Below are 24,798 nucleotides of genomic sequence, written 5' to 3'. Positions count from 1 at the left end.
AAGCCGCACTGGTGTAGTAAATTATCTCAAGTTAAATATAAAAGTGCTATGTGGCAGCATTTGGTAAAGAAGCTGTTCCCATCTCCTATATTTTTAATGGCACTCCTCTTTAGACATGGTCATAAGAGACCTGGGTTTTTAGGATGCTATCATATTTCCACCACAGTCAGGAAATCCTGTCTGGTCAAGTAAATTTTTATGGAATGTCTTCAAAATCCAAAGTCATCTAAATCTAAGCTCATCGTCCTACCAGTATTCTTCGATTTACAGATCCAGGATTGTATATAGTACCCACCCCCCTTTTGGTATGCATAACTCAAAGCTTATTGCTTAACTAGAAATGCCTTGCATCTTCCAGCTATCCCACTAATTAGCACAACTACAGGCCCAAGGTGACTTGTCTTGCTTTTCAAGCCATGAAAGGCCCAGTGCTATCTGACCATCTCTTGCTTTGCAAAGCTAGTGTCTCTACAAACACCTATTCTAGGAACCTAAATCTACCCCAGCAAATGAACAAAACTCTTTGGAGAGAGAGGTTCCTAACTCAATTTATTCCACAGGCTTGGAATATGAAATCAATACATTACTAGCCTTAAAGGTAGTTGCAGTAGTGGTTTGACAAGATTGGATGGGTCTTGGCACCATGACTGTCCTGTTCAGCCCAGCTCAATATTTGAGGTAAGCACCACAATGTGCTTGAAATCAGAGGTATGAATTTTAAGTGTCCACTTAAGATGTAGATGGTTGGGTATATTCTTCTTGGTGATCACTTGCCTAGTATCATTCCTATGTCTCTTAGCAAATGTCAATGAAACTAGCTTCCAGGCATGGTGAGGTGTGTATTATGTCCACTCTTGAGAAAATTACCAGGTGCACTTCAGTTGCCAGATATTGCAGCCAGATGTTGGTCAAATGTATCTGACAGTGCAAGTTATCTAAGGTATTAACTGTTTACTGGGGGGTATGCTCGAAGCTCAAAGCCCAGAGACGAAAGGCAGGAATTTCTCCAGGTGTGCCAGATCAAGCAGAAACTTGTGGTCTGCCAAAACCTTTCTCTGCCTGCCAACTTGTAGCATCAAGGTGGTATCAACATCCATCCCCCCCCCCCAAAAAAAAAAACTGAATAATATCCACAAGGAGAGAAAAAAATGAGACGTGCACTATTTTTTTCAAATTCAGTGTAGACCCTAGGGTCCAAAGCTACCACCTTTGTAAGGGCACTTTAACAGCCCCAGAACTAATGCATATCCACACCTGAAGCTCTGACTTTTATCCCTGAGGAGGCTGTCATGCTTGAGGCTTCTAGCCTATTCCTCTGGAATGAAGGCTATGCTGGGTGCTCCTCTCAGAACTCCAGTTAAGACTTCTGTCTTGGAACATAATGGAGGGCAGAATCTTTGCAGTTATCACCAAAGATGACTCTGGCTTCACGTCAGTCTAGGAACACTTCCATCCCCTACCTAGGATTTTCAAATCCTTGGTAATCGCTTGTCCACCTAAGACTTGGCAACTGTACAAGGTCCCCTTTTTATCCAGAACTTTGGGCAAGTCTTGCCCGCCTTCACCACAGTCTCCCTGTCAACAGTGAGCAAAGTTGGCTCAGGGTTTCCTTCAGTTTCTTTGCAGCCTGCAGCCAAAATCAGAAATTCCTCCCAATAGGCAGGGGAGATTTCCCCTGTGAGAGACTTGGGCTCCTTTTGATTGTAAGGAAGAGAAGTTGGAATACAATGCACAGCTTCTGTCCTATCTACCGTTTAACGGACAATGAGGATCCTTGACTTCTGATTCACCACAACAGAAATTTTATTTTTACATGCTCTAAGTAATGGTGTTTGGTCACAGGATACCTTGAAGTCCTTGAAGCAGAATTAGGACCTTTTGTGTCTTGGGGGTCCCTAAGATGATGACTTCCTGTCCAGAAAGCTCTGTTTCTTTCAAACCATTTTCGTGGTGCTACATTCCCTATGCCTTTTTTCTATGAGATTTTATAAGATTCTGGTTCCTCAAGTTCCTGTTTGAGAACCTGATTGCAGATTTGGTGCCCTTTGCTACGGCTAAGTGTAGAACCATTTCTGGTTGGAATAGTCTTCCCAAGGACTGGGAAAGCAGATTGCTTAAACTGTTTGGGGGAAGGGCAGTAGTATACACCTTAGCAACACTAGTATCTAGGGCCCAGAATGTTAAGACCCACATTTTGAAGTACTAGGAGCATATTAAGCAATTCTAGGATAGTTGACGGGTGGAGCGAAGCTCCAAAATCCCAAAGACAGTTATGCCTAGCCAAGTCCTGCATATTGGTATGTAGCAAGTATAACTATAAAATATGGGTATGCGTCTGTAAAAGCAGCATCCATGGCTGCTGGTCCCTAAAACTACAAAACTGTCCATGTGTAGGCTAGCAGCTTGGAAGATGTGACCCCATTATTCTCTGCCCACTTTTTTTCCTGATGGAATGCTAAAATTTGTGTGGAAAGATGGAAGACCAAGCACAAGAAAGTCCTGCTTAAAGATTCACCCCTGGTTCCAAATGAAGAGTAGCGTATGCCTCTTTGAAGGAACATCTCTTGGCAGTTTCTGCATGCTTGCCTTGTAGACTTCCAGGTTGCCTCTTAAACAACTTAAAGGGCCTGATAAGTCCTAATTTAGGATCTCTAACTGCATCCTCTGGACTGGCTTCCTCCCGATAGAGAGGAGGACAGCAACAGTCATCCCTCTGCATAAAGGGGAACCATCTACTGACCTGGGAAATTACAGACCTATAAGTTTGACTAGTCTTGTAAGGACATGAAAAAAAATAATCATGGACCTAATAAATGCTGTAGGGTAAAAGCAGCCCATACCACCTACTTTAACCTGGCCAAGGCATTTGACAAAATTCCCCAATCAGGTATTATAAATAACCTCTCAAAACGTGGCATAAATCCCTATGTCACCAGATGGATAGCCAGTTGGCTGACAGGCAAGACACTTGGGTAAGGTGGGTGAAGCCAGTTTCTAGTGGTGTGCCACAGGGCTCTGTTCTGGGACCATTCCTATTCAGAATCTACTTGAAGTAGAGACTTTATTGTTTAAGGCCTCTAATCACAGAATCCCCCAGTGATGTAGATATCCTTCAGGAGGGTCTAGATCAGACAAATGATTGGTGCCAGAACCATGGCCTAAAACTAAATGTGAAAAAATGCATCATCATACTCTTTGGGAATTCAAATACCCCTGCAAAATACAACATCAATAGCATGCCCCCAAGAGTAAACGCTGATGTGAGATTTAGGTACACGGATAGTAGCCTGAACTTTGTCGTGTGTCCACAGTGGTAAGCAAGTCCTATGTGGCTCAACTTTAGTAAAGGTATGGCATCCAGATCCAAGGAAATTTGTAGTCCTACTATAATTGGTCCTCATTTGACCAATAATCAAGTACAATGTGCCATTTGGCATGTACTTGACTAGGCACTTACAGCAACTGGGGTGACCACAGAAGTTCTCGTATAAACTACACGTCTTATGTGGATAGACTAAAAGATCATCCCTCTACGGTCTCCAAACTACTGTTAAGGGGTGACAATGCCTGACCTACAATGCACTCACAAATAAATCCTTGATGGAGCTGCTACATATCCACAAGTCATAGCACAAGGGTTACCTTATCTAGGGATCTAAACTTGGTCAGCTGCTCAAACAAAACCTGTTTGGGGGAGAGAGGTTTCGGACATATTGGTCTCTTTGGAACAGGCTTCCTATTCACATTAGGTAGGGCCCTTCCCTGGCCTGCTTCAAATACATTTTGGATCAATGCATGGGGAATCACAAATTCACACATGGGGTAGTGCACATGTCCCTTAAGGACAGGGGCCAACCTGTAAGATACAGAGTGCATAGGCACAAATCCATGCCCTCTTGCTTGAAGGGGGTCATATATTGTGTAAATTCAGGTTATATTGGCAAGACTTCTTAAGCAGTTAGCATAGTAATCTCCTATGAACCTATAAAAATTGCTGAATGGCATACTCTACCTGAGGTCTCCAGGAGAACAGCCCCTAACTGAGGCCTGAAATGTGTTTAAATGAACTTGCCAACTTTGAACCAGCTGCCTCTGCACCTCCAAAATTCCATACTTTGTAAATTTATCCTTATAGCAGTTACCTTTGCCAGGGGATTCTAGCTTTTCACACATGAGCTTGAAATTCTTTCTTGCAGTTTCTTAAAGATAGTGACTCTTAATTAATCCCTCCTTTATGCCCAAAGTCCTTATAGAAGTAGCACTGAACCAATATGTTCATTTCCCAGCCTTCTTTCCGAATACAAAAATAAGGGTGAAGGGGATCTTGTACTCTGTATTAGGCTATTCAGTTCATTCCTAGGTATAACTAAACCCTTCAGAAAACTGGGCTAGCTGTTTGATTTGCAGAAAACAAATGAAGATAGTTAATAAACAAACCTTTTTTCAAAATATAGTACATTGCATTAACTTTTACTACAAAATCCAAGGCAGAACCTTGAAAAAAATTGGACCTCATTCAGCAAAGGGGTAATGCAGCCATTGCCTTCCTAAAAGTGGTTAGTGTTCAGGACATTTAGAAGCAGGCATGCAATTGTATGCTCACACCTTTCTTGAAATACAGTTTAGATATGATATCTGGGACAAAAAGATGCAATTCCCTCTATTTTCCTATAAGACATCTACCTCCAGTCCTAATCTGGACAGTGAGACAGTCGCCCTTTTAGATAAAAAGCTTTAGGAAATTTTCCTTGTTATAACTGCAACTGTGACCCACAGGCAGCAGCTAAGTATAACTGTAGATGTTAACTGTGGCCACTGTTGCAGTCCCATCTTCCTCCCTCCTTCCTGTTTTTACTGCATTGGAATCTGTGTTGGGGGAGGGACCCTCCTCCTCTTTCTATTAATACTACTGCTACTATTACTACAGCTACTAATACTATTACTGTCTCCTTGACAACCAAGTCCTGAGGGCAGTAACATTATGGGTACATAACTTGGAGGATTATGATCACTCAGTCCCCTTCTAAAAGGGTGAAGGACAAACACAAGGAGAGATACAGAGATGGGGATTACCTCTAAGGATAAATCTAGGGAGAGTTGTAAGAGATTGGACCCTTTTACTTTGTAAGGACATGCCTCAAACCACTGAGGTTTGATAACTTCCTGTCGGCTCCTGGCTGGGATCACTTTCAGATCCAATCTCTGGCTTCCCCAATCTGACAGATCTGGTGTTCAGCAGAACAGTCTCCACCCAGGATTTGGTAGCCAACTCTCCCTCTAGAAAAGCCAGGACACCAGTCCTACAGACCATCCTCTGTGTCTTTTTCCAGGTCAGTGTGGTTCTCTAGGAGTTTGTCTAAGGTGGAAATTGAATAAGGCGATGACCTTTTTGAAGGATCAGATACAGCTGGGGGTTCTTTTCACTCCCTTCTGCAAAGGTGGCAAGACCCTGCCCTTCTATCCCCACTATTCCCTCCCTTTCTAGTCCATTAACCAGTGCTCTTCCAAATCATGGGGACATTATATAGCCAGGGATAGGTACTGCGGGGGGGGGGGGAGTAGACACCAGTTAAGCTACCTGAGCAGTATTTTGCTGTTAAATTGTCAGATGCATACAAGGTGCCATTTATTTTTGACAGAGTAAATCCTGATGCAGATTCAAACTGATCTGCAAAATATTTCTTCACCCTCTCAAGTTGCATGCCATTCTGTTATGCATGCATATGATGTGGCAGATGCCAGGGCTGCTGTCACTGGTTGTCTGAGAAGGTAATTCTGGTTTAGGCCACAATCTCTGCTAAATAGTATAAAAGCAAAGCTCCTTTAGGTGGATATTTCCTTTTTGCCCACAATTTTAATAGATGTTCCCCTACAAATTGGGAGAGTGAAATTTTTGCAGGGTGCTGAACAACATTTTTCTTTCCTCCTTCCAATATTTCCAGGACATTACCCTCCCAGACTTGGGCCCCTTCTGCCACAGAAGCATAAAATCCACAAATAGGATAAGCCTAAATCTGACTACAAGGGAGCATAAGACCCCCTTCCAGGATAAACATTCTAGCTTTTGACTAACCCCACCCACTACCACCTCAGCCAGCCCTCACTCCAATCTCCTAAACAAATCTCATTTAGAAAAAGATTGTGTCACACTTGGATTATTTTAAACCCATTGAAAAGTGGTACACTCTAAGTGGAAGTTGTTTCCTTTTAACACGCCTTTCCACAGGTGCCTCAGAATTGACATCTAGTTCTTCTAGTCTTATTGGAACATTTGCTCCAGGATGTGACTGAGCCGTTGGGTTTCCACTCGGGGCTTTTTCTCATCCCAAGAAAGGATGATATCTTGAGATTGATTCATCTGCCCTCATAACTGTTTTAAATATCCCAAAAATCTTTTTCCTTTAAATTTCCCAAAAAGGTGCTTATGATGGCCTTGGACCTCAACGATGCTTATTTATGCATTCCAATCTGTTATCACAGGCAATTTAAGATTGTGTCTTGTTGCACTTTTTACTGCTTTGCCCTTTGGACTTTTTCATTGCCCCAAGAATGTTCGTGTATAGCCCCTTCTGTAGCATTTGTGCCAGCTCCAAGGCATCCACATCTACCCTTACTTAGATTTCTTTTTTCAAGCTACTTGTCTTCACAGCTTCCAGTTCACTATGAAGTCTCTTTCAAAACGTAGGCGTCACTTAGTTTCAGCATGTCCAACCTTCCCCCTACATGTTCTCCAGTATTCCTTGGTAGTCTTGAATCATACCATGATCTATTTGAACATGCATTGGTACGGTAAGTTGTTATTGCAGCTGTACTATGTTTATTGGAGCAGTGTTGCAGTATATGCATCTTCCTTTTCCCTACTTTCTTTATTTCCTTTGCCTGAGGCAGAATCCCTCTTTCCCTTGTCTTCAATCTCTGACGTAGTCTTTTCTCTGTATAACCTCGGAGTTCTTTGGGAACATTAAGGCAAGAAAACAGAGGAGTTTTGAGCTTGTATGTCCCTTATGTGCCAGCATCTAAACCTCATGCATAGGACTAGAATGTCTGGCAGATGTGGAAGAGGCACCTTGGCTTTAGCGTATTGGCCAGATATACAGTACCCTAGCAGAATGTATCCAATCTGTTAGCATTACTGCGAGTGATTTGATCGAACATTTACTGTTATGTTCTTGCACAACTGCAATTTCCTTGGATCTTGAAGATATTCCCTTGAAAATTAAATAGGCCCAATGGGATTTCCTGACTGGGGGATTCGCGATGAGCAAATGTCAGAGAATTGTCCGCATAAGTGGCCAGAAGTAATTCACCCACCTGGATAGGAAATTGCATACACAGCCTTCTCTTCCAGTGCCAAAGGTAGGATTGCTACCTAATAAGCTACGGATGGCAGGCTATCCTACTTTCAAAATGACCATGGTAAGGACACAAACCTGCACTTTACCAATCTGAAATCTGACTTTTTATTGCCAATAGGTTTTTACTTGTGACATTTGTGTGAATTATTTTGTAGGGAGGATCTACTCTTTTGGAATGTGGAAAAGTTATGTTTAAGTTGCATTTGCCATTGTAAGTTGTACATTTTTCAAGCAGTTATAAAGGTCCTTGAAAGATCAGTACATATTTATTGTTTAAATGTTTATGTATGAAGTGTGCTGTCGGAGTTGATAGAAATTGGGGTTATGACAGCTTTTTGTTGGATAAAACTTAGTCTTAGGAGGAGTATTTATTTTAAGAGTAGTAGTGGTGTTTTAGTAGTACTGCTTTAAGGGTAGTGTTAGTAATTGAAGGATAGTAGCAGTGATAGTAGTAGTGCTTTAAGGGTAATTGCAATGCTTTTAATATTGTTGCTGCCAGTTGAGTAATTGAAGCCCATTAGTCTGTCTGAAAAATGTTAACAGCATGGCTGTCTTTATTCCGAAGGCATTTATTGGGTATGTGACATGATTTACTGATACCATTTGATCTTTTATTGCCATTGTCCTGCCTGAAAATCAGTCCGTTTGCCTCACAACCACAGTTTGACAGTAGTACCCAAGAGTTTAAAGCTTGTCTGTACAAGCTGGTGATGGCCTCCTATTAGTTCTCTTAGTTGAGAGTACTGCCATTGTTATATAACGTGGCATACTTTTACAAGGAAAGTACATGGTTATAGCAAATTGATATAGACTGGAGGGAGGCATGGCATGTTCACATTTCACAGGGATTGAAAAATGTAGCGGAGGTCATGACTGTGGAGCTGGTTAATTGGCAATTTGGGCAATCCCCAGAGTGATAACCCCCCCCCCCCATCCAGGAGTTGATGACAAAAAAAAAAAAATCTCTCCAAAGTTGAGGGCCAAAAGTCTTGTACTTCTTGCTGCTTAGTCACTAACAAGCATGGACACTCGCTCTAATTTAAGCAACAGTGAGATCATTGGGGGCTGCTTAAATGGCTGTCAATACTGCACTCACCCCATATGCACCTCTACTGCCATGCTAATCATGCCCCCTAACAGGCCATGCATTCTCTTTGCCCAATCCTGGACAGTACTGACTTGTATTATCACCCATGAAAATGTCAAGATTAACCTGGAGCTTTCCTTATTTACAACTTGTTTGATTTCTATGTGGTGCCCTGTCTAGATGTGTATGATTGTAGTCCTGGAATAAGCTAGGAAATAGCACCAGGAAGGTAGTGTGGGAGGCTTTACATTAGAAAAGCCATGGATGACCATTTATTTAGATAAATAGGAAGGTCTTTGCAGACACTGGGGGTAGTTTTTATCTTGGTCGTATTCTGTTAGCTGTTAACTGCATTTCTTTACCACTTATGTTTTTTTTTTTTTTTTTTACTAGCTATACTTGGAGTGATGGAAAGTTAAACAGCAGCACCCTGACAGTTCTGTCCGGCCAAGTATGTGAGCATTTTGACATGGAGTTTAGAGTTCTTTATGCACAGTCGAAGCCCATAAACCCAAAGGCTTACTTATCTTACAGAGGTGGTGCCACTTGTGAGCAGGAAGTGAAGAAAACTACGGAGACTGGGCAGAATCTCTTGAAGCCAGAGGCCAGTCTGAGTGCTAGTACACCATGCAATACTCCATGCAAGCCTCCATCTGTAACAGAGCTGCCCCCTGATGTTGAAACCAAAGCTTTAGATGCCTGCATTTCTGAAACGTCTACTATTGGGGATGATGCTCCTCAGATTGCAGCCCTGCTGGAAAGTGATTTTCTTGACTCTAAGGTGACCAAGAACATGTGTACGCAAACTGACATGCAAGACTTCAAACCTAATCCTCTAACTGACTCTTCTACACAAACAACAACTGAAGTAATACCAAAATCAACTCAAACTGCAGTTGTGGTAAAAGACAGTACGACACAGACTATAACTGTTTCAAGAGCGATAATGACCCAGACAGATTGTGTAGGAAGTTTGTTGGTTCCACCAGCTGCTGCTGTATCATCACTTCCCAATATTTTCATTCCCAAGCCTCTATCAAAGGATAGTGGGATATGTAGCACTAAAAGTTCGCTTTCCTCCACAAAATCAGAACTTGTGAAGAATAGTACTATTTTTACTACAACCGCCACTACCACAACTAATAGGTATTGTAAATACCAAACAATCCAGAAACCAGATTATTCCTTGAGAGATTGCTTTAAGAAGCTAACAAAGGAGCGACAATACCATTATTCTGTTGTACGATCAAAGCTTGACCACATGGTTGCACTACTTTCTAAGCGAAGGTACCAGAATGATGCAATTTGCTGGCGTAATGCTCCAAGTAGGTCAAGCTTGAGGAGGAGGAATGAGATTACTACAGATTTGATGGGCTTCAGAGATGTCGCACACATTACCACCTTCCATGTTAAAAAGTGACTATGCTGTGGGTACCTAAAATGCTGTGCATGAGGCCTTTGGGTTAAGGCTGTCACTGTTAACGGTGCGAATACTTGAGCTGCTTGTAGTGTGTCTCTGGCACCAGTACCAGCAATAAGGTTGGCAGCTCGTTACATAGTGTTTTGCCTTTGCAGAGTTTTATTCTCTGTAGTCTATGCAAACAAGCAGATGTAACACAATACTGGGGAAAGAAAAAGCTGGTCTGTGAAACCCATTTCCCCACTTCTGGGTTTCGATACTGCATTCTGTATAATGTTTGCAGTGCTAAAAAGTGGTACGTAAATTTTCCGCAGACTGTTTTATGCAGTGAGCTAAAGTTGAAACCTCTTTAGTATTTTGTGCAATACACTCCTGCTGCCCACTTCAGTTTGATTTCAGAATGAAGTTCTTGACACTTTGATTGCCTTAGCTGTTTGCTGAATTTTTATTTATATAATTCTTTTGAACCCTTACTGCACATTGGCAGAGTTTTTAAGTACAAGGAGTAGGGAGACATTTCAGCAACTGCTGACAGAACTGAGCCTTAACAGATGCCCAAAGGGCTGAAACATGCAACTCATTCCATTTGCCGTCTTCTAAAAGCCAGGTTATTTCTGCTACATCCAGGAAGCTGTCTGAAATTGTAACTTTTGTTACCATGTGCCTTGTTACCTGTATGTTTTGTAAATATTGAAACGATGTGAATTTATTTTGAACTTTGCTTGTATAACAATCTGCTGCCATTTTGGTTGACACTGCTGTGAGACTGAATAGGACCTCTTGACTTCCTTTACAGTAATAGTTGCAGTGCTTTGGGAGAGTATTGAGTTTACAAAGGTGGGAGAACTACACTGAATCGGTATGCAGTTTTGCAGAGTAAAGTGCTACTTCAAATTGTTTAACCTGTATGCATTGTAGGCCAGTTCCTGAAGGGGAAGGTATGTCTTTATAACACAGGGAGCAGTCTTTATACTTTGTTCATTCACCTGTTCTATGCATTGTCTTTCAAGCCTAAAACTGAGACAACCTTGTTGATACTTTAATTGGCTGCTTTGCAATAAGTTAACTATGTATTCAGTGACATTAAGCAGTATATTTTTACTGGTTTTGTTACTTAATATTTGGCCTTGTTTTCAATGTGGGATTTGATATGTGTTCAATTTGACTGCCTGCTATAAACACATTATGTATTTCTGATGCACTTTTGTACATGAACCTAAATCTTAAATTAATCCAATTGCTTTAGCTCTTTGGGTATTGTCAGTGTTATCCATCATTTTAATGCAGTGAACCAAACCTAGCAACCATTTGTGATTCCAATAACCTTTAGTGCAACAAAGTTAAGATGTCACCAAGTAAATCAAAGGTTCCTTGGTCATCTTTCAGAATAAGCTGTTGTCTGCAGTGGGTCCCTACTGGTTGGAAAAGATGGGAAGAAAATGGAAAATTAAATATTCATCAGATACCCTGGAATCTCAACTGTTTATAAACAGACAATGAAAAATGACCTTTATCTTAACCATATTAAATATATGCCTGAAAGTAGGTGTAGATATGCAGATAACTGAACACAGTGTGGTAAATGTACAGGTGAGAGATGAGAACTGAAGGTGTTTGAAATACTGCCTATTTGTTCATTTATGTAACAGTTCACTTTAATAGTATGGAGGGATCATTTATTAAATATGTTGTAGTCTGAGCACAGCCCCATTTGTTTGCAGGGACAGCATTCACATTTACATCCTGATAATGACTGAATGGAACAAAGAAATTGCATGTTGACAGCACTTCAGTTCTGTAAACAGTATTTTGTCACCTTATCCTTTCAGACTTATGTAACTCCCACCCCTGTTCCTGCTGACTATCCTCCATGTTATGTCCCACCTATCCTTTAAAACAGCATCCCCACGTTTTGTGGTATTATAAATCTGCTTAACTGTTAAATAGCAAAAGGCAACCTGAAGTTCCCTTATTTTTTAAGCATGTCACTTTTGTACATGAAGTTCGTTTTTAACTGCCTGCCGATCTTTCTTTGCATTTATCAAAGCAAAGAATACACAGACAGCTCTCAACTCTTAAATTTTTATAGAACACTTTTTGTGGAAGTACAGAGTCAAAATGTTAAATGAGACCCAGTTATATAATTCAGTGAGAGTTTGTGCTGGGAACATCTTTTTTGGTACTGCTCCACGAGAAGGGACTGCTGCTGCTTTTCTGTCTGTGGCCTATTTCCAAAACACATTGCACTAAGTTTCATTTTCTTGTCTCTGATAGGAAAGCTCTCAAATCCTACAATATTATTTTTCATTTCTGTCAGCCACTGGTTTGTGGATTCTTCCCTCAAAGAAGCATTTTTATTGAATTATCACTTATGACACGCAATCGTACATTTTGTATAAATGAAAAACTATTGACGTTTTAGTAGCAACCATTGTACGTCACATATATAATAATCTGTACAGTCATTGTCATTCGACCATTACATAGTTCATTCAATTCCTGTCTTCCCTTAAACCTTATTCCTCAAACATCACTCAGCATGTGTTGTTCCCACAGTTCCCATTTTTTCCCATGTAATTCACTGCCATCAATTTTGTCTGATTGTCAAGAATCTTACTGTTATGAATCCGTGTTACAGCAGCTCTATGGAAAGTCTGAGGCTGAGTAAGCCAGCAAGTACCAGGAACCTTTTGGGGTACCTATCTAGATGCTCACTTTGTTCTCTCTCCTCACTCCAGTAAGTCCATGGGTGGTGGATCTTGAATTAAAATACTACAAGAAATCAATTCAAAGGTTCGCACTAGAATTTTTTAAAATGTGTATGTGTGTTTTTTTTGTGTTGTCATTATACGTGTGATTATGTAATATGTAAATTTCACGTTTTCCTCACTGCTTCTTTTCCCCTTTCTATAACTATGCTTTTTCTTCACTATCTTATCAAACTTCTGCTTTGTGCTCACCCACTACCAACTGTGTGATCTCACAGCACTTCTGAAGAACTGGACTGTTCTATTCACACCATTGATTTATATCGCCATCAGCGTGGTGGTTCTAGATAGTCACTTAGTATGTATTCTGAGCTGGCAGTGCTGCAACTTTGGAGCTGGACCTCATGTTGCATGTAAACACCTGTTCTTTCCTAACTCAGGTTACTGTGTACAGTCATATCGACTTTCTCTAGGCCTTAATCCTTCCTTAACATTGGATAGCAGTTCATCAGTCCTCTGCACCTTGACGATGTTATTGTGGCCCATTTTTTGATCTTTAGTTGGGTAGTTATTGTGGAATGCCATATGATTTTCCTTACTGTCTCATAAATGACTGGATGAGCTTTTTGAAGGTACATTTAACTCTTAAGGACACCATCAAAAACCCTTCGCAGAAAATGAATTCTAAATTAGAACATTTACTTACATTTCCATTTTGAAAATTTAAGCTCACCTGAGGATATTTTTGCATTTTTATTGGCAGATCCTTTCCAGGGGAGCAGTGCAATTCTTCAGATGTATACATTGCCCAAAAGCACGCATTCTGTCATAGCTTTACCATGAAAAAATAGTCCTGATTCTAAACTCTGTGTGGCTAATGTTTTTCAGAAATCTAGAAAAATGGCTATGATGCAGTTTGTACCTTGTGAGTGTGAGACATCTGTGCCTTTCACCACTTCTGTGTCTGAGAATATCTAGAAGCCTTTTCCAAGTGCTACATTGTAAACATTACACCTACCTTTAACTGTCTTTCCAACCACAGTCCATTGTACTAACCTACTGGTGTCACCACTGCCAAGACGCTGACTACTGTCAGAGGTATGAGTAGCGATGAATCAGTTTTAATTACAGTGGATCAAATTCATCCCTTCACATCAGAATGCAGTACATCTTGGATCACTATATGCTTCGGAGTAGGAATACTAGCATGCAGTGCAGCACATGCCTATCTGTTCTCTGGTAGGAATGCTAGCATGCAGTGCAGCACATGCCTATCTGTTCTCTGGTAGGAATGCTAGCATGCAGTGCAGCACATGCCTATCTGTTCTCTGGTAGGAATACTAGCATGCAGTGCAGCACATGCTTAATGTTCTCGGTTAGGAGTGGAATAGGCAGTGCATTGTCCCTCTTCTCTCCCACCCACCTCATGTCGGGAGGAACTGGACCTAAAGTACATTATTATGAAGTGGACTAGAGCCTGCACTGTATATAATGCATAAGCAACAGTAATTTAAAGTGACTTGCAGCAGTCTTTTCCTAGAAACCGCAATCATGTTTATTTCTGAGAGCTGATGCAGGCCATCTGCTAATAAAAATATTATTTCTAAGCTGCTACCCAGTCCTGTTCACATCTTCCTAGGAGGTAGGAGGACCCATCTTTGGCAGTGCAAGTCTTGAATAAGTAGATGTCTGGGTTTCTAACGCACTCTTAAAGGGTTTAGAAAGTAACTGATATCCTCTTCCCCCTGTTAAAACACACTGTCTTTTTCACTGAAGACAAACTGATACTGTTCCTCAGTTCTGTATTTTGTGCCATAGTTTTCTATGGTTCTAGTATGCTCTTCATTGACCAGAGTCCTGAACTCCATTCTTAAAAAAAAAAAAAAAACCTTAACACAACACGCCTACAACCTGCAAAAGTGGAAAGTTTTAGTGAATTCTGCTGGGCAGACAACTTGTGTGCTCTTGCTTTGGGGGTCTTTGCATGTTGGAAACATTGCACAATAAGATCTTAGGTTAAAAACGAGCACTTTTCAAAGCAGCTTGGATTCAGCCTAGTTTAGCACCAGTGTTTTGTGGCTGCCATGTTTCTGGCTACATATTTCAGTCTTGCATTTTGAATGCACAAAGTGTTAAGCTGTGTTATTCCCACTTTGTATGTCTTGTAGGAATACAGCAAAATGTTTGCAAGTAGCTGTGCCCTTGCTATGATTCAAGGTTTTGTTTCAACACAATGAAGTTGTACTTGTCATAAATATTTTGTGAATTCAAAACTGCTATAATGTGAGGGTCTTTGGGAAAACTGGTTAAGTGAGGATTCCTGTTGCTTCTCTGTGATTCCTCGTGTGAATATAAGCTTTTCTCTGCCAAACAAAAGAATGGTAAACCTTTGCAGTGAAATGGCCTGAATTTATCTAGCCACCAACTCACCACAGACCCACGATGTAAAATTATCATTTACCTTTACAGTACACTACAGACCATCTCTATAAAATGGGTATTGGCTTTCATTCGTTCTCTGGACTCAAAATGAACCAGGTTCGGTCATCGTATTTTGATCTTGATGGGTTATGTGCCAAATTGTGACATCGTTATCTGTAGATAACTATTTCCTGGAGGGAGCTGTCCTTGCATGCTTGAGTCCCCTCCTATGTTGATTTGAATAACTGTGTGCAGAACACTTCAGAAGTTTGATTTTAACCAAAAAAGTCTCTGGTAGATTGAAGCTTAAAAAAGGAAATGTTTTGTAATGCATTGTTTTGTATACTAGGGTAAAAGTCTGTAAGAATGGGAATTAACGTAAACTTCATATTTTAGTACAAGATTTGCTAGTCTTAATTGTTTACATCCATAGGAAGGCAATTTTTGTGTAACCAGTGCTGTTAGGTCATGTATAATTCTACACTTGAGTGGTTGATTCATCAAATACACAGGAGATTGTCCTAGTTCGGTCTTGTTACCCTTCTGAAATGCCTGTCTGTAGACTGAATGATCTGCCACTGGTGTAGTTTGAACTTTATCTTACCATTCTGTGTAGCATACCTACTCGGTGCTTATTTTGTACAGTGTTCCTTATCTTTTTGCCTCAAGGTTACATATTTAATCCTTCTCTGGGTCAGCTATGCAACATCAGGGCTATTTGCTCTGTGCTGTACCTTACATGGGGTTGGCGTCAGTGTTTAGGCATAACTTTTTCAGCCCTTGCTCATATGGGCTGAGTAAAATGGTGGTAGTGCTGCTAAAACAACCTGAATGGTATTTGTAATCATTGCAAATAAGATGTTGCTTTAGGGTTTCTCCACATAGCTGTAATCTCAGTACACTGAGGAATTTTCCCCAAATGATGTGTGCATGTATGACGCCATCACCAGTTAGCAGGCTTGTGTAAGCTTCAGGTGTGCACTTTTTTTTTTCTTCTCTGAGGAGTAGATGGGTATATTTCTTTTCTAGCATCCTGGGCTTGTTCGTCTATTGGTTGCTCCAGAGACTGTCTGTGTGCTTTTAATGTGCTGTAATGAACTAGGCAGGCACTCAAGCTGTGTGCTTAACCTCTACAACAGAATCTGAAACTGGAAATGTTCTTTTTAACTAGTGCACGCTGGCTTGAAGTAGCCTTTTGTGAACTTCTGTAGAAAGCCTTGTATTATAAAAAGTATGTAGCAACATCACCGTGATGTCTTAACGATTGACACCAGCACTAGGCATGTGGCATCACAAATTGACCTAATTCACTGGTTATAACAATACAGTATGTCTGTACACCCACTTTAGAATTGTACATTACCTTTTGCACTTTTATTGTATTGCAATAATATTCTAAGACCGTCTTAAGCTATGTTTGCTGTCTTTAATTCTGTTTCCTGCTGTCATTTATTTTTTTATGTTTTGCTTTTTAGATTTGTTTTATTTATTTTATTGGGCTTGGATGATGTTACTTATGGGGATATGGATGTGATTATCATCTTTTTTCTCCTTTAATAAAAATAATTTAATTAAAATGTGCCTGTGTCTCATTCTACATTTTTTATAGCTATTGCTTACCCTTGAGTTTGTAACTGCTTTGAGTTGGGAAATATTCAAGACTTCAGTCTTAAGATTCAGACATGATTGTTGCAATACTTTTAATGAGCCTCTTGTGTTTAACAAAAAAAAATGGTGAGTGCTGTACATCGTATGGCTGCTTTGAGGTGGTCATACTATTTTCTGGAAAATTGTAAATGTATGGTAGTGTATCTGCCAAGTTTTTAAGAATATTCTAACTCAATCAAAACTGCAGTTTAGATATCTGTAGGATTAAGAAAAGATTCTAATTTATTAAATAAAATTAAAAAAAAAAATGCATGGCGGCTCAGATGTATGCAGGACCAGAATTTGCTTGCACTTGAAAATTCTTCTGGCAGCCTCCTCAAGTCTTAAGTATTATATTCCATATAAGTTAATGATACAGAGTCTTTTTGTAAAGGCTTAGTTCAGTTTATTAATGTACCCTTAAACAGGACAAACCTTAAAGTCTATAAATCTAAGAGGAGCATGAAAGACTACAGCTACATAGGAGGGTACAGCTACATAGAAGGGTAGAAATCCTAGGGCTATGCCTAAATTATAGGCGAGGTACAGACATGTATTTTCAGCCACATCTTGTGAGGTATTGTCTTAAGGGTGCTTTACTTGGGTGGTAAAATGGTTTAAAAAAATACACCATTAAGAACAGCCAAATTTTTGATACAACTGACATCTGTAGGGTGGCCAAAGATTGTGCATAAGAAGATAGGCTGCCATAAATGTTGTGGAGTTCATACTAAACCATTACAGTACAGTTGTGTAAAATCTTATAACAGTAGATATCATTTTCAGTGTCACAATATTCTTTATTAAAGGGATCTACTGTTTCTGGCAGTGCAACATTTGGCCATTATACCAAGGCCTTATTATCTTGGATGTGTTTTACATCACACACCTGCTCCCTGCACAGGATGTAGGGCATAAAAATGATTTATGGATACAGTTATTTAAAACTGAATTACTCCCATAGGGAACAGTCCCCAAAAGACAAAGGGGTCTATGCACATCCACAATGAGAAAATGCAGAAGAAAAAGGGGGAGACCCTCGGGCAGAAGACAAATCAAAACAAAAATGGGATTGGTGAGAAGGAGCAATACTGCAGCAGTAAAGAGAACAGTAGCTACTGTTATGGTAAGATTTTACAGAACTGTACTATGTGCCCTTCTGTATCACTCTTGTAGTATCCTTTACTATAGGGAGAGTAGGCCATTAAAATCATTCTAGCAAAACCTACTATGGCCCTAGAACCCTATCCAGTTTATAATGCTTAGTAAAGGTATGGACTGAAGACCAAGCAGCAGCTTCAAGGATGGAATCTGTGTCGGACCCCTTGAAGAAAACATCAGAACAGGCAACAGCCCTAGTGGAATGAGATCTAGCAGAAGTAAACAAAGATTTGCCATGAAAAGAAAAAAATGGCCTTGGATATCCAGGATAAGATGATTTGCTTAGAACATGATTGCTTAGAAATGGCCAAAACCAATATCCTGGGATGAAAAACAAAAATCTGGTCAGACTTGTGAAGGACCTTAGTTTTATCCAAATAGCACCTGAGCTGAGCAAATCCAAGGTATGCATGACCCTCTCTTACAGACTGAGAGGGACAAAAGGGAGTTGTACTGACTCAAGGATAACTCATTTACTACCCTGGACATAAAAGAAAGATTAGTAGGAATGAACAACCTGTCCCTGGGGGGGGGGGGGATGACTATAAGGGTCTGGATCTCCAAAATTCTCCAAGCAGAAGTAACAGCCAGCAATAAAACAGTCTTCCATGTACAATGTTTTAAAGAAGCAGAATCTGCAGGCTTAAAAGGAGCTGGAGTCTATTTTTCCAAAACAAAATTAAGGTCCCAAGTAGGAGGAATAGGTTTCCTTGGAGGCCTAAGATGCAGTACACCTTTAAGAAATGGTTTGACCTCAAAATGAAGCCAAGGGGAGGACTCAACGCAGGCAAATTGAAATGGCTGACAAATGGGCCTTCATAGAAGAGGCGGTCAAGCCAAACTGGAGCAATGCTCACAAATAGAGGACCAAAGGGACCTCCCACTGAAAAAAAAGGAGTCCTAGTTACGAGCATGGCACAAGACAAAATCTGTTCCATTTGAATGTACAAGATTTTCTGATTTGACAGTTTCCTTCCCTCTTTTAAAACCCTGAGGATGCTCTCAGAAAAGTGGTGCCTGAAGGGAATCAAAATCCTTTCACTCCATGTTGGACAAGTGAGGATGGCCAAAAGGGAGTCACTAGCTAGATTTTTGGGAGTCCAGCTGAATCTTCTTCAGGACTCTTGGAAGTAGAGGAAGAGGATAGAAAGCATAAAGAAACATCTCCTTCGAAGGAAAAAGGAGTCTGTCTTTCACGCCAGATGGCATAGCACTCTGGAACAGAAGAGAGGGAGCTGCCTGTTCAGAGGGGAGGCAAAAAGATGTATCTGAGGAATATCCCACCAATAGACAATGTCCAGAAATGCATCTCTGAAGCATCTGTTTGTGAGCCTGTTTTGAACCTGTTCAGAGTCTGCCACTAAATTGTACTCTGAAAGAATGTATACTCCCCAAAGAGTTGACTGACAACTGACAGCCACTTCCCAAGCCTGAAGGTGCCATTCTGGAGAGAAGGTAAGATTTTGTGCCCCTTTGTGACATACTACATCACTGTAGTGTTGTCTGTGTACACCTTCAAGAGGCCTGGAGAGAACATGGGGTGAAAAGCCTAAAGGGCCAGAATCAGAGTGGTCCTCTTTGATAATTATGGTCTGACTTCTGATGTGGAGGCCAAATACTCAACTTTCAGAAGACCTAATGGAGCACCCACCCCATGTCTAAGGCATCAGTGAACAGCTCTTGAGAAGGGGTGGGGGGCTGAAAAGGGCAGGCCTGGGTTAACCAAACTGTTAACTCCACCACTCAAGTTCCTTTAGTTAAGGAAGAACAGGTACTGAAATCCAGAGGGTGGCAATGCTGCAGCCAAACTGACTTTAGGTGTACCATTTAAGCTTCTGCATATGCAGTCTGGCAAAAAGGAGCAATGAAATAGAAGAGGCCAAGAATCCCAGGGCCCAAAGAAATTGTGTGTCTGGAATGGCAGTCGGAGCAAGAAGAGAGACAAAAGGCTGGCAATGGCAACTTTAGGAGGTGGAAGAGGCCAACCTTGGTACTGTCTGAATCCTCCATCTCAGATGCACCTTATCCTGAGAGGGAGTCTGGACAGACTTTTAGAAGATGATTGGGAACAACAGCCTTACAGGAAGATAAGTGGGGAACTCGAGATCCTGTAACAGGTGAATGGGAGAAGGTGTGTTAAGCAACAGGTCATCTAGGTAAGCAAAAATCTGAATGCCTTGGACCCTGCAGAAAACGATAACAGGAGCTAGACATTTTGTAAATATTCTTGGGGCAGTCGAGAGTCCAAAGGGCAAAGCAGATAACTGAAAATGAAAGGAAGAAACAAGAAAAACTTCCTGATGAGAGGGTGAATAGAGATAGGAAAGTAAGCAGCTTTCAGATCCAAAGATGCCAGAAAAGCCTGGGGTAGTAAAGTGAAAACTGGGTTTGAAGAGTAAGCATCCAAAGGGGGGATTTTGAGAGAGGTATTGAGGTGTCAAATTGTCTTAATTTCAAGGAACCACAACATCCTAGAATAAAAAACCCTTTCCCACTTGGGAGGGGGAACAAGGCTGAATGTTTCCTTGGTTTACCAGGGACCTAGGATCTCTGAGAAATGAGGCAGTTACTCTAGAGGAGGTTGAAGAATCCCTGAAAAAGGAGGGAGAGACTTCCATACCATGAAGTAACCCTGATGGATGATAGAACCTCAAAGATAGGTGATGAGAAGCCAATTTGGAAGACAAAAGGAAAGCTAAAGGGACAAAGGAACTTGGTTTAAGAGAGTGTGTGTGTGTGTGTGTGTGTGTGTGTGTGTGTGTGTGTGTGTGTGTGTGTGTGTGTGTGTGTGGGGGGGGGGAGACTGTCAAAGAGAAGCCTGATGAGAAAGGAGGCTTCTGGTCCACAGAAGTCTGAGAAGCCTTAAAGGAGGCTTTCCCAACACCCTTCCTGCTATTGGAGACCTTGCAGGGTTGTGTGTGCCTATCTAGAATAATAATTCCTATGGTACTTGGTGATAGGAGAGACAAAAATATGATTAAAGTCCTGAAAGGCTTTACCTTTCTCTTGAAGAGACTTAAACAGGTTGACAGCAGCAGTCCCAAAGGAGCATCAAACAACTTGGCCTTAATGGTGTCTGGCAAAGACTGGAGAGGAAGCGAAACATGTCTCATGGCAAACTCAAAAGCTGCAGTCCTGGAAGAGGAATCAGCAGTATAATAGCTACATGATGTAGTGGCAAGCCACTTGAAAAGTAAAACCTAAAACAGAATGCGGGAAGTGAGAGAACCTGACAAGCCTGAGCAATCAAGGCCAGAGCATACCTCATATGGGTCTAGTAATTTAATAACCCTAAAGGCCAAAGTAGAAGCAGTGTAAATCTTGCCATTCCTCTTTATTGCTTTACTATCTTTATCAGAAGGCAGAATTTTGAGTGCAAAAGCTTATAAGGTTTGTCAGAGACGCACCACAGCAGGATCAGCAGGAGGACACTAAAATAAAAATTGATCCTCAGAAACCTAAAACCTTTCTTAGGAGCAGGAGGCTCTGAAATCAGGAGACTTGAAAGCAGCAATGAAACTAACAGGGCAGCCAACACAGGAGGAACTGGCAATGGTTCATGAGTATCCACATGAAGCAACTCATGCATCTCCTCTGAATATCAGACACTTGAAAGAATCCCACTTAAAGTATTCCATTATCCTGGAAATATTGTCCCCCAAAGAATAATTCCTCAAAAAGATACTCTGGGCTAATGGAGTCATCCTAATCGGAACCATAAACCAAAGGTAAAAAGGTGAAGGCATCTGTGAAGAATAGGAAAAGGACCTCTCATCAGACTCTGAATCCTTATTTGAGGAATCCAGTTTCCTAGGCCATTCTTCAAAACAGGTTAAACTGGTACAATTCAGTACAGGCCTCATTTTCAAACCTAGGTGCTTAAGATTTCCCTTTCTCTTCCCCCCTTGACTGACCTGGTGTGACTCTTAAGTTTCTTCATTGTATGGAGTTTTATGTAACTGACCTGCTGATAAATTCTGATTCTGCACAGACTGCTCTATTTTTTTTTCAGACGCTCTAAGTAGCTAGTGATTTTACTGAATTTCTGTGGTAATATTTGTGTTTAAACTGAAACTGTACCTAGAGAAAGTGTATAATCAGAGCTCCTACTTGCTGCATGTGTTTTTAATGTTTAAATTGCACACTCACATTGAAGTGCTTTTATGAATTGAATAACTTGGACTGCTATACCTGAAGTGCTTTTACTGGCAGTTTTCCAGTTGTACAATTGATTTAGTTTTTCTGGTATATCTTTAAAATCTGGCAAGTGTTTATTTACTGCATTGCTCTCTTGCTTAGGTTTCTTAGCTATAAATCTTAGTTCATTCTGAAGTGTGCTACTTTACCCCCTCACCCTCTAACCTTTCTGAATGTATTATAAAATAACTGCCTGTTGTTGCCTTCATGCTTACCCTAGAATCTCTGCTTTTCTCTTTTCCTAGTTAAAAACTACAGTTCCCTACAAAACGGTGTCTACAGGACTGCAATCAGTTTCTCTCAGTATTGAAGCAGAGTAGGTTGCACACAAAAAGCATCTGTTAAGCTTTCACTTACAGTGCTGTGTAATTAAGCAGGTCACCATTTTGGTCAGCCATAGGGCTTTTTTTTCTACTTGAGTGTTTGCCTCCTTCCCCTGTAACTTAAGTAAACTGACTTGCATTAAGAGCTATAATACTTACCTTAAAGCTTTAGGACACCTTAGGAAACCTTGTAAACTGCAATAGCCCCGCTACACTCGGGCTCTCTTCACTCCCCTCCCTGCCTCCAATTCTCTCCTGCCCCCAGTACCTCAATTTATAGTACTATAGCCACTCCCTCACTTTCTAGATCTATCTGCTTTCATCTGGGATAATTCCTCCCACCCCCATTCTTCTACCTACATTTTAATAGCACCTATTAGCTTTCATCTGGCATTCTCCCATCCCCCTTCCAGTACCTTTACCTCACCACTCTATCTTCTGGTGTTGCATCACCAGGTAAAACAGTTCCTTAACTCACTAGCTGAATCACAGATAATGATATACTCCTCTTTACTACCCCTCTTGTTCGCACCATACCTCCTTACCTTGTATGAAAACCAGTTTCTCATGGGATTTCAGGTCCCAAAAGGCCGTACTATCACCCCAGCTGTAAATCATCCCACCTTCAACATACTTACAATACCAGATCCTATCCAACATCTTGTTCAGTGTATCAACATCTCAATCCCAGGCACATTAGCTCTAGATCCAAATACTACTACAAACTAATAAACAAATTCCTGAAGTTAATCACCAAGTATAGACTCAACCTAATACTTGGTGGTGATATTCACCCCAACCCTGGCCCACCCACTTCAGATGCACATACCCCCTCTACTTGCAATCTGAGCTACAAACCTACAATTAATAGGCCAACTAATTCTCTCCTAGCCTGTCATCTCAGTATTAAAAGCATTAATAACAAGGTACATGAATTGCAAGCACTTCTGTATGTCCACTCCCCTGAGATTCTCTATTTATCTGAAACCCGGTTAAAACCTAACACTACAGACAATGAAGTGTTACCACCTGGGTACAACGTACACAGGCTGGATCGTGCTTAGAGAAAGGGGGGTGGGGTAGCTGTACTCTAAATCTGAGTTGAATGTCACCATAGATTAATACAACCACCTCAGATTAATAACTCTGAGATTCTTGCCACCAAATTGCAACTTAATAAAAATAAATGCATTAATATCTGTATACATTCCCCCAGGTAACAATATATCTACACTTTAAGATCTCCTGCACTGGCTATCATGTCATTACCCCCAAGAAACCCTACTACTTGGAGAGTTTAACATAGACTGGGGCACCTGTTCCTCAGAATCCCCAACCACCCATATTAACCTGCATGCATTTACACAAATTATAGCCACCCCTACCAGGATATGTAAACCCAACCAAAAAGAAAGCATACTTGACTGGGTACTCATAGTCACCTCCAACTGTACACCTCTGGTACCCTCCTTGATGGCCTAAGTGATCACCTTCTCACATATGTAATTAAGCACAAAGCCATTAATTCCCAACAGCCCATACTCAGGTTAGAAACAACAAAAACTTTGAGCCTGCCAAATTCCAACAAGAACTAAACTCATGTAATTGTTCTATTCTAAAACGCCTCCCCTTAGAGGAAGCAGTAGCATACTTTAACAACAAATTCCTTGAGATCCTTGATTTGCATGCACCTGTTCGTTCAAAGATAACCAAGGCAAAAACTGCGCCGTGGCTTTCTAAAGAGTCTAAACTCAAAATTACCCTTGGAAACAAAGCATGGGCTTTATGGCGTTCTTCTAAAGACCCCCAAGATCACATTAAATACAGGCAATCCAGGAACAAAACCAAAAAATCAATTTTACAAGACAAAACAACACTACTGTAATTTACAGACAGTAAATCAAAATAACCTTCAGAAGTTTTGGGCAGGTTTAAATAATCTACTACATCCTGGACAAACTTCAACCCCAATCCCTGCTGCTACTATTGATAAAACCCCTGAAGATGTTTGACAGTTTTAACTGATTCTTTACTGAGACAATTCAAGCCCTCCTAGCTCCCCTGGTCCTGAAAATAGCACCCCTAGAAACCTACTCTCATTCAGCTTCCAACCAGTTGCCACTTCACTTATCCGTACCTTGATCAAAAAATTAAAACCCACTACACTTTCTGCTGATTAACTCCCTGCCGAGTACCTACAAAAATCAGCTGATGTTATTGCTTACCCCGTCTCAATACTAATCAATCGAACCATAGTAGAAGCTAAAATTCCCACCATCTGGAAAATATCCTATGTAATCCCACTTTACAAAGGAGGCAGCTCTACTGAATTCTCCAATTATAGGCCAATAGCTATACTCTCTCCACTTGCAAAGATTATGGAAAATGTATTCATAGACAACTCATGCACCACCTAATCCAGAATCACCTTATGGCAGACACTCTGCATGGCTTCTGTCCTCATCACAGCACTACTTCA

At 40.8% G+C, this 24,798-nt stretch overlaps 1 protein-coding gene across 1 annotated transcript in view; it reads left to right on the top strand.

Moving 5' to 3' along the window:
- The window catches only part of FAM83D (family with sequence similarity 83 member D), an 83,550-nt gene extending 66,978 nt beyond the window's left edge, over window positions 1-16,572 (top strand). The window contains exon 4 of the mRNA XM_044090459.1: window positions 8,836-16,572. Coding sequence (XP_043946394.1) covers window positions 8,836-9,862 — 1,027 coding nt within the window. The 3' untranslated portion in view covers window positions 9,863-16,572. The remainder of the gene's footprint in view (window positions 1-8,835) is intronic.
- Window positions 16,573-24,798: the final 8,226 nt, after the last annotated feature.

The sequence above is a fragment of the Protopterus annectens genome, chromosome 12.part0, assembly GCF_019279795.1.
Source record: "Protopterus annectens isolate FY-2018-M chromosome 12.part0, PAN1.0, whole genome shotgun sequence".
In the NCBI taxonomy this organism is placed as follows: Eukaryota; Metazoa; Chordata; order Ceratodontiformes; family Protopteridae; genus Protopterus; species Protopterus annectens.
This window is presented reverse-complemented; position numbering and strand designations above follow the sequence as displayed.